The sequence below is a fragment of the Sciurus vulgaris genome (assembly GCF_902686455.1).
Source record: "Sciurus vulgaris genome assembly, chromosome: 11".
Lineage (NCBI taxonomy): Eukaryota > Metazoa > Chordata > Mammalia > Rodentia > Sciuridae > Sciurus > Sciurus vulgaris.
The window spans coordinates 69,491,483-69,505,491 of NC_136472.1; the positions used below are offsets into that span (position 1 = coordinate 69,491,483).

The 14,009-nt window shown below is 37.9% G+C and overlaps 1 protein-coding gene across 8 annotated transcripts in view; it reads right to left on the reverse strand.

Annotated features, from left to right (window-relative positions):
• Nucleotides 1-14,009, reverse strand: part of STIM1 (stromal interaction molecule 1) — a 221,516-nt gene that overhangs the window by 24,924 nt on the left and 182,583 nt on the right. For all 8 annotated transcript variants that reach the window (XM_079104693.1, XM_079104690.1, XM_079104691.1 and 5 more), the window contains one exon: nt 9,114-9,229. In XM_079104693.1, the coding sequence (XP_078960819.1) occupies nt 9,114-9,229 (116 nt within the window). The remainder of the gene's footprint in view (nt 1-9,113; nt 9,230-14,009) is intronic.

Sequence of the window (14,009 nt, forward strand, 5' to 3'; positions counted from 1 at the left end):
TGAGTCTAATCTGACTGATTTACTCTCCATGGTTTCTAGTGATCATCACTTGCCTAAATGCCTAGCCCAGCATCAATGAGCATATAGAAGACAATCAACAAATCCTTTCAGGATTGAGTCTTTATGAATAAGCCTCAAGTGTGATAATATCTTCCTCCCCTTAATCCACACAATAAGGGAAGTAGAGAAAATATAAAATGTATCAAACATTCATATTCATCAATTCTAATCCTCACAACTACTCTAAAAAGGACAGCAATAGTATTCACATTCTATAGACCAGAAAACTGAGGCTCTATAAGGGACTCTGACTCACTAGTGCTCATACAAAGTGACAGAGTGTATTCAAATCTAGATTTGTATGGCTACACTATTTTCCTCTGACCCACACTTTTTCACCACAACTTTCACATTCATACCACAAATTTTGTTTCTGCTTTGCTATATGCAAACATTTCTCACCATGGAGATGTTTATATTGCCCTGATCTAACTTGAATCTATAAGCTCTAGGCCTATGTTTTCACATAAGCAACATCCTGGGAGATGATTGTGGTACTGCCATCAGATCAGTAAAGATCCAAAGGCCTCCTGGCCAAGCCTTTAAAGTTGAACACAAGGCCTCAAATAGATAAATTATTATGCCATCATACCAAGTATCCTACATTGTTAGGAAGTCTGGGTTCTATGCTAGACTGCCTGAATTTGTTATGAACTTCACTTTTCCTATCTAGACCTCAGCTTCCTCAACTGTTAAAAGTGTTCATACCGAATTATGTGAGATAGAATGCTTAGTTATAAATCAAAATGTTTTGAGGTATGGGGAAAAAATTCAGATGGACATAGCCAGGAAGTAATTAAGAATGTGGATATGGAATGTGATGAAGATGAAGGACCTGGGAAAGCAGATGTAGAAACTGTCAGGTCCCTTCAGTGGAGCCCTGAGCTGAACACTACACCCTTAAGGGAATGTATAAATATTTGTTTATAAATAGTAAATGGCAAATCAAGATTCTAGTTATATTTTACAAATTATGTTCTTCTTCCCATCATAATTCCATTCCAATCCTTCAATTCCTACCATCTTTCTAGCTTACCACATTTCACAGAGATCCCTCATTCCTTCTTCTCTGATTAGGATCCCCAGATCAATCCATTCTTTGGACAGGTGAACATGAACTATTTCTTTGCTATCTCAGAGAATCCCTTTCATGTCAGCTTTCATGTCAGTTACTTTCTGGTAGATTGTGAATACCTGAGGGCCAGGACACAGACTTATCTCTGTAGCCCCAAAGGGTCTGACCAAGAATGGGTTCTTGGCAAAGGTGAAAAGGAAAGCAAAAGAAAAGAATGGAGGGAGGCCTTTGCAGGAAAGGAAAGTATAATACAAAGCACATGCAGAGGACAGAAGAGTATGACCAGTGGTACTGCACAGCCTTTATACAAACTCAGTTCATAGAATTCACCTCACACTCAGTCAACCCATGCAGGGCAGAGTAACCAAGTTGGTTCTCACAGAGCAGATATGGCTGACTAGGTAAACAGAACCAATCTAGTAAAAATGGGACCTGGAGAACCTAAGAATGGTAGAATTCCCAGTCTGAATGCTGCAAATAAGTTTTAGCAAAATGAGATCAACTGTTAACATCATCAGGTGGGGAAGGTGGATGTAAACAAAAGAAATGCTGACATGTTAATAAAGAAGGGGGTGATGAGAATTTGCAGGGTACCAGTTAGTACTAAAAAGTGAGTATCCAATCATTACCAATTTCTGGAATTCCCTCTCGCAATCAATTCTCTCCATTCTCTCTGCTTTCCATAGTGTACTGATAGATACAGATATTCATCCCTCACTGCCAAAATCTGTGCTAGAAATGTCTTTTGACATTTATATAGCCTTTTGTGCTGGGGGGTCTTTTTAACTAGTAAGAGCTACCTCGGGCTTTCTTCCCTTCTAGTTATAACCCAACAAATGTTTTAGTTATTTCAAATATTCACAGGCAGCAGTTCTCCCCCAAACCAAGATAGGCCAGATTATTTTCCCAAGTCTGCCTACTCCTGTATCTGGAGAGATACAGTTTCTTTCTGTAAAACTTCCAGAAAACATCTGGTAACTACTCCTTGCTGGTTCTTAAACTGAATATTACTGTCTCTGTCCTCAAGGAGCCCAGTTTATAAGATAAAAGATGGGGAGAGAGATTGTTTTAATGAAAGCAGGAACACAGGGCCATGGGTTTACAGAGGAGAATGAGAAAAAGGGGTTGAGCACACCAAGGTTAAAAAGCATCCTGTAGAAAGCTGAAGAGCATATAGAAGCATACCAGAAAGAAGAGAAAGAGAGTAAGAATATAGCCATAGACACCAGAGTAAGCTCTGCTAAAGAGATAGCCACTCCTGCTCACTATGAACATTTTCTTATTATCTGAGTCACTGAAGAAGGAAGATAAGAAATAGTCTTTTCTTTTCCATAACTGTCCCCAATCCAGCAATTATTCTGCAGGCCTCTCCCTCTGCACCCTTCTCAATACTACTGCTAAAAGTACAAAGGGCACACTAGTCCCTAGCCTGGGACTAAGCACACTGGAGGTCACTCTAGAAACAGTAGCTACCATTATTCAGGGGAAACTAAGGCACAGAGAATGTTAGGAATGTGCCCAAGGTCATAAAGCTATTGAGTGATAAAGTTTCAAAGCTAGAGTTCTTTATATCTTATTTCCTCCAACAGAAATACAAGGTGGATAATACAGTAGAAAGAAGTACTGAAATGTAAGTTAAAAATGTGTGTTTGAATCATGGCTCTACCACTTAAAAACTGACTGACCTCTAAAAATCCACCTCACCTCTGTGAGCTTCAATTTTTCTGAGAAATTATTTGTACAAGACACAAAGCCCCCCAATGAATAATTGCTATCATAGTGAGACATCAGCTTAGACCTCAAACTGGACACTGACCTTCATCAGACCTTTGTTTCTCTAAACACAACTAATACCTGATAATTGGCACTGTTCAGAGAGCTCCAGATGGGTCTGCAGGACTGGAGCCAACTCCACAGAGTGGAAAAGACTATAAAGGGCCATGTGCTGCTCTTAGGCCACATGGGGAGAAATGAGCATGCTTTCTACTGTCAGAAAACAGACCTTGAGATGAAGCCAGACTAATCCCTCTTCCTCCTTCCAAGCTCTGAAGTTGCTGTGTGATGTCTGTTCCCTCAGCAGGCCCTCTCAGCTTCTGCATGACAAACCTTTGATTTGAGATTTCTCAAGCCTCAGGACAGCGGCAGGATTTTTATTAAGGCTAGGCAAGGTGGCCATGGCTGGTACTGTAAATGGCCTTGGTTCTCTGGCATGTTTGCCACATCCACATGACTTATTATGCAGGTGAGGACTGCTTATCTGTGCCCATCCAATGTAGGCTGAGAACACAAGTCAGCACCAGCACAGTGCTGTCACTCTAAGTCCTATGTGGATGTTGAATAGAGAACAGCACTAAAATAGGGATTTTACTCTGTGCTCAGAAAGGAAAACAGAACCTAAGGGGCACAGCTCAAAGGACTCTTTACATTGACCCAGCAGGCACAGTCCTACCCTTGCAGGAGTCTCTTGACAAAGAACTTCCTAGTATTTTCCTCAGATTCCAGCTGGCAATTTTCAAAATTTTCCTTTAACAAGTATAACTAGGAAAATATAAAGACATATATTTGCCATCAGGACAGCTGTTGAATTCCAAAATCTTAGCTTGCAGGAATATACCCACCTTTCTGAATCCTAGAATAATAGCTAGTAAGAGTCTTTAAGTTACCAGTCCCGTAATACAGATGACATAACCTGAGTCCAGGCAGAACTGCATTGCCAAAGATCACCTGACAAAGCAGTGGCCAAGCACAGAATTCCCTAAAGTACAGGATATAAACAGAAGGAACAGATCTCCTGTCTTTTATACAGCACCCAACCCAAGGGATTTCTCAAAAAAAATCATGCAAAGTCATAGCTGAAAGAAACTATAAGGATTCTTTCACCTAATGATCTATCTCATGATACACATAAGAAAATAAGCCCTGAAAAAAGTGATCTACTCAAGGTCACACAGCAAAATGACAATTTTGAAAAGATCTCCTATCAGTTCAAGGTTCTTACCTAAAATTTATAAAGAAGTTCTCTGAATGGAAGTCTAGAATTTATAAATATTGAAGTTGTATATATTTGTTATTATAATGAAATATAAGTCTGACCCTAAAATTCTAAAATTCCTCTTTTAAAATGTATAAGTATATTCACAAAAGTTGTGCAGCCATCAGCATAATTAATGTTAGAATATTATCATAACCCCAAAAAGAAATTCCATGCCCATTAGCAGTCACTTCCCATTTCCTATTCCACCCAGCCATGGAAACCATTCATATACTCTGTCTAGATGGAACTGACTGACTACTCTGGAAGTTTCATATAAATGAAATCATAAAACTACAAACCATATGACCTTTTGTTACTGGCTTCTTTAACTTAGGGTAAAGTTGTCAAGGTTCATCAATGTCCTATCATTTATCAACATTTCATTCTTTGTCATGGATAGTAATTATTATTCCATTGAATACATATGCCACGTATATTTTTCCACTAATAAATTGATAGAAATTTGGGGTGCTTTCACTTTGTGACTATGATTCTAATTCCTAGGCAATACTTGTTATTGTCCATCTTTTTTATTATAGCCATCCTAGTAGGTGAGAGGTAGTACAGGTTGTCATTGTATTTTTTACCTGTATTTCTCTGATAGTAAATGATATTGACCATTATTTCATGTGCCTATTGGTCATGGAGAAATATATATGAAATCCTTCACTTTGCTTTTAATTGGGTTGTCTTTTTATTGTTGAATATTAGAAATTCTATATTCAGGGCAGTAGAGCTTTATCAGAAAAAAATGTTTGCAGACATTTTCTCTATTATGTGTATTGTCTTTTCACTTTCTTGATGTGCCCATTGAGGTGTAAAACTTTTAAATTTTGATGAAGCTCAATATAGCTATTCTTTTTTGTTGTTGTTGCTTAGGTTGTTAAAAAAATAATTTATTAGGAGAAAACATTTGCCACCTGCATCTCAGATAGGGCATTAATTTCCAGAATATACAAAGAACTTAAAAAACTTAACACCAAAAAACCAAATAACCCAATCAATAAATGAGCAAAGGAACTAAACAGACACTTCGTAGAAAAAGAAATACAATCAGTAAACCAATATATAAAAAAATGTTCAACATCTCTAGCAATTACAGAAATGCAAATTAAAACTACACTGAGATTTCACCTCACTCCAGTCAGAATGACAATTATTAAGAATACAAGTAACAATAAATGTTGGTGATGATATGGGGAAAAGGGTACACTCATACATTGCTGGTAGGACTGCAAATTGGTGCAACCACTCTGGAGAGCAGTATGGAGATTCCTCAAAAAACTAGGAATGGAACCACCATTTGACCCATCTATCCCACTCCTCAGTACATAGCCAAAAGAGTTAAAATCTGTATACTACAGTGACACAGCCACGACAATGTTTATAGCAGCACAATTCACAACAGCTAAGCTATGGAACCAACCTAGGTGTCCTTCAACAGATAAATGGATAAAGAAAATGTGATATGTATACACAATGGAGTATTACTCAGTCATTAAGAAGAATGACTTTATGACATTTGTAAGTAAATGATGGATCTGGAGACTACCATGCTAAGTGAAATAAGCCAATCCCAAAAAACCAAAGGTGGAATGTTTTTGCTGATATGTGGAAGCTAAATAACAAAAAAGAGGAGAGGGGAAGAGCAGAAGTTTAGTAGGTTAGACAAATGGGAATTAGGGAAGGGAGTAGGGACAGGAACAGGAAAGACAGTGGGATGAATCTGACATAATTTTCCTATGTACATATATGAATACACCACAGTGAATCCCACCACCATGTATATCTACAAGAATGGGGTCCTAATTAGAATGAGATATATTCCATGCTTGTATAATTTTATCAGAATGGATTCTATTATCATGTATAACTAAAAAGAACAATAAAATAAATATAATAATTTATTAGTCAGGCGCCATAACACATGCCTGTAATCCCAGCAGCTTGGGAGGCTGAGGCAGGAAGATCAAAAGTTCAAAGACAGGCTCAGGAACTTAGCAAGGCCCTAAGCAACTTAGCTAGACTCTGTCTCAAAATAAAAAATAAAAAAGGGCTGGGGATGTGACTTAGTGGTTGAGTAGCCCTGGGTTCAATCCATGTACCAAAATAATAATAATAATAATAATAATAATAATAATAATAATAATAATAAAGAAGAAGAAATTAATATAAATTAATAATTATTATTGATTCAATGTTCATATAATACAAAATTAACCATTTTAAGGTGAAAAATTCAGTGGCATATAGTACGTCCAGAATATCTAATTCTAAAACATTTCTATTCCTCCAAAGTAAAATTTCTTACCCATTAAGCAGTTTCTCCCTATTCTCTTCTGTCAACCACCAATCTGAGTTTATGTCAATGGATTTAACTATGCTGGATATTTCAAATAAATGGAAACGTGATCTTTTGTCTGATTTCTTTTACTTAGTGTAATGTTTTTCAGGTTTATCTATACTGCAGCATATATCAGAACTTCACTCCATTTTATGACTGAATAATATTCCATTGCATGTATGTAACAATTTTATTTACTCACTCATCTGCTAAGGGACATCTGGGCTATTTCCATCTTTTGGCTTTTGTGACTAGTGCAGCTATGAACACATGTATACATATACTTGTTTGAGTACCTATTTCAATTATTTGAATATATACCTAGGCATGCAGTTGCTGGGTTAAATGGTAACTCCATGTTTAATTTTTTTTTTAATGAACTACCAGACTGCTTTTCACAGTAACTGAACCATTTTACATTCTTACATGCAATATATAAAGATTTAAATTTCTCACATTCTTACCTATGCTTATTATCTACCATTTTTTTAAAAAAACATTATTATGGTTATCATAACAGCTATATCCCAGCTAGTGTGAAAGATATTCTTAGCTTTAGTACCTCTGTTCTGCTTATCTCAGGTATAGTTTTCCTGTTGACCTCTGACCTCCCTTAGGTCAGCTCACATACAGCCTACAGGCTATATGAAATGGGCCTAGAAGAAAAATACTACACCTATTTATTAGTGTAACCTGCTCCTCTTGCTGACTCTGACTCCATGGATCCAGGATTCTGGTTTCCATGCTAGCTCATCTTTCCAGATAGAATCCTTGCCTTCTGCAACCTGCAGTTTCTAATGTACCTTTTACAACTTTAAAGTACAAAATCTAATTTTCATATAGCACATATAACAACCTCATAATATATCTTAGAAGATTAAAGAATAATTATTCCCTCTGGTGGAAGTGTTCTTGCTAGTGTATACAAAGAGGGGTGTACACTATTAATGGTTAAGAGTTTAATAAGGCCACTTCCCACCTTCCAAGACTCAGCTCAAAAATTACATTCTCCAAAAAGTTTCCTGGACTCCAACAGGAAACTCGTCCCTACTTTGTAACCTCAGTTGAATTCTAGAAAGATTGACATAATAGCTTCAACATTTACTACATTTGTTGACCATTTACTATATTTGTTGACAAGTCTATCTCCATTTACATGGAACAGCTGGATAACAGGAACCCTGCCATTTATACTGATACATGGTGAGTGCTCAATAAAGATTAGTGAATTAATGAAAAGCTATTGCTTAGTACAAAGGGTAGGCCTCACATAAAAAGTAGAACCATCCATTTATCATTTATTCAAAACTTATCAATAAATAGTGAGCAAAATGTGTCCTAGAACCACTCCCCTAAAAAAAAATAGGCAGAAATGGGAGTGGAAACAGTTTTCTTCCAGATTGCTCTGTCTTATAAATTCAAAAAAGTACAGATGCACCTGTATTGACAGATCAGCTTAGGCATTTGCCAAGTCACATACATGGACAAGAAACTATTGTACTGCCTCTGATCCTTCCTGCCAGCTTCTTCTTTAGACTAGGTCCTGCTTCTACAGCATTCTGCTGCTGTGCCCTCAATTAATGCAGGCAGCTCTCAAAGGGCAGGGGGTGGGCCCTGTCAACCTATAAGGCCAATTCTAATTTCCTAAAAAAATCTCACTACTTCTGTTCACATTTGGTTCACTTAATAAGAAAAAGGATGGCAGGGTTGGTCACTCCCACCATGTACATCTCCAGGGACTGAACTACTTAATGTTCTCAGTTAGCCGCTGGCTGAAGAGACAACCCTTTCTTAGATCTAGAGCATAACTCTACTGCTTCAGTGAAAGCTCATTTAATCTTCATTGGTCATTCATGGACACAAAAATGTTCAGTATCAGCTTCTTCATCTACACATGTACAGTGAGAGTACATAACAGCTAAATGACATTCAGCCTCTTATGTGTTGCTATCCCTGATCATGCCTTTTATATTTTATCTTTTGTACTGTTGCTCAGGTTATTTTCTCCATCTAGAATGTCCTCTTCTGTCACATCCATCGAATAAAGCTCACATACTACCTCTTCTACAGGATACTTTCCCTACCACTCCTTGGGGCCTCAGAAGCATGGTGTGCCTATCTAGAATACTTTTTTCTTTCTTCCTTTCTTCTATTCTCCCTTCCTCCTTCTCTCTCCTCTCTCTCTCTCTCTCTCTCTCTCTCTCTCTCTCTCTCTCTCTCTCTCTCTCTCTCTCTCTCTCTCTCTCTCTCTCTTCTTAAAGTGCCAGGGCTTCACACTACTAGGCAAGTGCTCTAACACTGAACTACATTCTGTCCTAGAAGGCTCATTTTATCCCTTTAGAGCAGAAAATGATTCAACCAGGTCTTCCTACAGGGTCAAGCACAGCACTCACACAAAGTAGAAATCTGAAGTATGTAATGAATGGAAGTTGATATCTGGCTGGACTAAAATACAAAACTGTTTCATGTCTCAGTATCAGTGAGTATAGTAAAAATGCTGCATTACAGGTGTGCCCAGGAGATTCAAGACCTCAGCCTAGCTACTCTATTAGCTTTGGGTTCCATGGCACACCAGCAGCCTTTCTCTACACAAGACTTACAGAGAGGAGGCCCAAACAGCACCGTATCCAGAGCCTTTAGCTGCAGCTTCTGCCGGTGGCTCCGGTCTGTCATCTTCAGCACAGTTCCTGTCATGGTGGTATTGGTTACAGCTAGCCTGTGGAGGCAAAAAGTAGTAGATCAGTTCCCTGACAGCAAAGGCAGGAAGGATCCAGCAGGATTACCCACCTCCTCCATGAACACTTTTACCTCTTGGTGATTGCTCCCCCCTGCATTCTAAAACATGGAGTCTGTTATTAGCAGGGTCTCAACAAGGAGTTTGGAGGGATATAAAACATTCACTAACACAATTTAAACCGATCAATATCAAGCAATGAAATAGAAGAAGCCATTAAAAACCTACCATCCAAGAAAAGCCCAGGACCAGACGGATTCTCAGCAAAGTTCTACAAGACTTTCAAAGAAGAACTCATTCCAATACTTCTCAAAGTATTCCAGGAAATAGAAAAGGAGGGTACCCTACCAAACTCATTCTATGAAGCTAATATCACCCTCATACCCAAATCAGGCAAAGACACATCAAGGAAAGAAAATTTTAGACCAATATCCTTGATGAATATAGAGGCAAAGATCCTTAACAAAATATTGGCAAACCGTATCCAAAAGCATATTAAGAAAATCGTGCACCACAATCAAGTGGGGTTCATCCCTGGAATGCAAGGATGGTTTAACATCCATAAATCAATAAACGCAATCCATCATGTCAATAGACTTAAGGATAAGAATCATATGGTTATTTCAATTGATGCAGAAAAAGCGTTTGACAAAATACAACACCCCTTTATGCTCAAAACACTAGAAAAAATAGGGATAGTAGGAACATACCTGAACATTGTAAAGGCTATTTATGCTAAGCCCATGGCCAACATCATTTTTAATGGAGAAAAACTGCCATTCCCTTTAAAAATGGGAACAAGACAGGCATGTCCTCTTTCACCACTTCTATTCAACATTGTCCTGGAAACTCTAGCCAGAGCAATTAGGCAGACTAAAGAAATTAAAGACATATGAATAGGAAAAGAGGAACTTAAGCTATCACTCTTTGCTGATGACATGATTCTATATTTAGAGGATCCAAAAACCTCCTCCAGAAAACTTGTAGACCTCATCAATGAATTCAGCAAAATAGCAGGCTATAAAATCAACATGCATAAATCTAAAGCATTTTTATACGCAAGCGACGAAACAGCTGAAAGGGAAATGAGAAAAACAACTCCATTTGCAATAGCCTCAAAAAAAATAAAATACTCGGGGATCAATCTAACCAAAGAGGTAAAGGATTTCTACAATGAAAACTACAAAACATTAAAGAAAGAAATTAAGGAAGATCTTAGAAGATGGAAAGATCTCCCATGTTCTTGGATAGGCAGAATTAATATTGTCAAAATGGCCATACTACCAAAAGTGCTATACAGATTCGATGCAATTCCAATTAAAATCCCAATGATGTACCTTACAGAAATAGAGCAAGCAATCATGAAATTCATCTGGACGAATAAGAAACCCAGAATAGCTAAAGCAATCCTTAGCAGGAAGAATGAAGCAGGAGGTATCGCAATACCAGATCTTCAACTATACTACAAAGCAATAGTAACAAAAACGGCATGGTATTGGCACCAAAATAGACAGGTAGATAAATGGTATAGAATAGAGGACACACACACAAACCCAAATAAATACAATTTTCTCATACTAGACAAAAGGTGCCAAAAATATGCAATGGAGAAAAGATAGCCTCTTCAACAAATGGTGCTGGGAAAACTGGAAATCCATATGCAACAGAATGAAACTAAATCCCTATCTCTCACCCTGCACAAAAATCAACTCACAATGGATCAAGGACCCTGAAATCAGACCAGAGACCCTGCATCTTACAGAAGGAAAAGTTGTCCAAATCTTCAACTTGTTGGCTTAGGATCAGACTTCCTTAACACGACTCCCATAGCACAAGAAATAAAAGCAAGAATCAATAACTGGGACAGATTCAAACTAAATAGCTTTCTGTCAGCAAAGGAAACTATCAGCAATGCAAAGAGAGAGCCTAAGAGTGGGAGAAAATCTTTGCCACTCATACTTCCGATAGAGCACTAATTTCCAGAATATATAAAGAACTCGAAAAACTCTACACCAAGAATACAAATAACCCAATCAACAAATGGGCTAAGGAGATGAACAGACGCTTCACAGAAGATCTACAAGCAATCAACAAACATATGAAAAAATGTTCACCATCTTTAGTAATAAGAGAAATGCAAATCAAAACTACATTAAGATTCCATCTCACCCCAATTAGAAGGGCGATTATCAAGAATACAAGCAACAATAGGTGTTGGAGAGGATGTGGGGAAAAAGGTACACTCATACATTGCTGGTGGGGCTGCAAATTAGTGCAGCCACTCTGAAAGCAGTGTGAAGATTCCTTAGAAAATTTGGAATGGACACACCATTTGAGCCAGCTATCCCACTCCTCGGCCTATACCCAAAGGACTTAAAATCAGCATACTACAGAGATACAGCCACATCAATGTTCATAGCTGCTCAATTCACAATAGCCAGATTATGGAAACAAACTAGATGTCCTTCAGTTGATGAATGGATAAAGAAACTGTGGTATATATATACAATGGAATATTACTCAGCTATAAAGAATGATAAATTTATGGCATTTGCAGGCAAATGGATAAAATTGGAGAATATCATGCTAAGTGAGATAAGCCAGTCTCAAAAAACCAAAGGACAAATGATCTCGCTGATAAGCGGATGATGACACATAATGGGGGGCCTGAGGGGGGCAAGAATGGAGGAAGGAGAGACTGTATAGAGGGAAAAGAGGGGTAGGAGGGGTGGGGGGGGAAATAACAGAACGAATCAAACATCATTACCCTATGTAAATGTATGATTACGCAAATGGTATGCTATTACTCCATGTACAAACAGAAACAACATGTATCCCATTTGTTTACAATAAAAATAAATTTTAAAAAAAATTCACTAAGAATTTGTTCACCCTCTCCCCATATCCACCATCTCCTAAGTAACCAACCCTCTAAGGGTGACAATATTCACACCCAACTATAAATTTTCTGTTGTTTCACCTTCCACCTGTATAATCTGTCCCTACTTCCTATCACTTGTAAATGCATTCTCCTGACTAGCAGAGGTCAAAATGCCACACTGGATCCACCCAGTGGATCACATAGACTTCTGAATTATACTAATCATAATCTATTGTCATCATATATAAACCTGATGATGACAGAAATTGAGTTAGTTTTGTCGACATGTATTTGAGTCACTGCAATACAATTTACTTCCAATCAAATTTCTGTAATTTTTATGGCCTTCAACCCATTGTCAATGATTACTTTAATAAGATAGAGTGTAAAAAAGAAAATAACCTAGGAAAAAAACAAACTGGATTTTGTTTTCCTTCAGTTGGAACAATGTAGGTATAGAAGGAAGGAGTCTTTTTATGATACACAGCTTTATTTCCCCAGCCAGAAGAAAAACTTCTGACTTCACAGCGCATAGTTTATACTCCTTAGTATGTGGGAGCAAGCTACTTCCTCCTCTAATTTTGGAAAGCAATCATGCCCATCTACAAGACACAATGAGGCACTGGCTTCTAGTCCCAGTTCTACCAGTGATTCATTTGTCTGATTACAAGCTGCTAGGTCACTCCCCTAGAATCTCAGTGTCCTTCTTTGTAAACTTATGTAAATCAGATGCTTCTTACAAGCCTGGAAGTTCTTGAGATGCCTCTTCATATCATTTCTGCCAGGTGTAATGGACTTTATCTGACTAAGCAAAATAAACGTATTTTTACAGTCTGTTTCCCAAGGACACCTATGAACTATGTTCTCTACTTCTAAACAACAGAAAAGAAAAAGGAGCTAGCAGTTACCAAGCAACTATTGTGTATCTTATACTGTTCTGATATTTTACATATAATTCCTCATTTAGTCCTCCAACAACCTTAAGAAATCAGTTCTAGTCAGACACAGAAGTGCACACCTGTAATCCCAGTGACTTTGGAGGCTGTAGCAGGAGGATCACAAGTTCAAAGTCAGCCTCAGCAACTTAGTGAGGTCCTAAGCAATTTAGTGAGATCCTATCTCTAAATAAAATACAAAAAAGGACTAGGGATGTGGCTCAGTGGTTAAGTGCCCCTGGTAAATCCGTGGTGCAAAAAAAAAAAAAAAAAAAAAAAAAAACCAGTTCTATTATTAGCTCTATTTTGTAAAGAAGAAAAATAAGAGAGTTGAGGAGTAACTTGCTCAAAATCACACATAAGTAACTGGCAAAGTCAGGAAATGAACTCAAATCTGCCAGATTCTTCCCATTATACTATGCTAGCTAGTGATGGCCCTAAAACCATTCCCGCTACACCTCATGCACTGAAGGTTCTATGCTTCCTGATGTCACTAAGGTGCCACAGTTTGCCATCTTCTACTCCTCCTGTGCCCAGGCTGGCTGGACCTTGTCTTGGCTCTAATCCCAGTCACAAGAGGACTAAATTCATTTATAACCTGAGAACTGACTTCTTATTCTATGCCTTGAAGTTTTAATTCAAGCCACAGCCATTACTTCTAATAAAATAATCCAAGACTCCACATGGCAATAGTGCTGTTTCCATGAGTAGCAAGATAGAAACATACATCCTAGAATTTTAGGGTCAATCATCTATTCATTTGTCTCCCTCTTTCAATGCACATGGAGTTTCTGAAGGCAGGGGTCAGGTCTGTTGCATCTTTGTACTCAAGGCCTAGCAGAAAGCATAGTATGTGGTAGGCACTTAATGAAGTTTTGTTAAATAGAACAAAACTGAATATTGCAAAGAAGCCTATCTTCAACCACACAGCACAAAAGGAAGATGA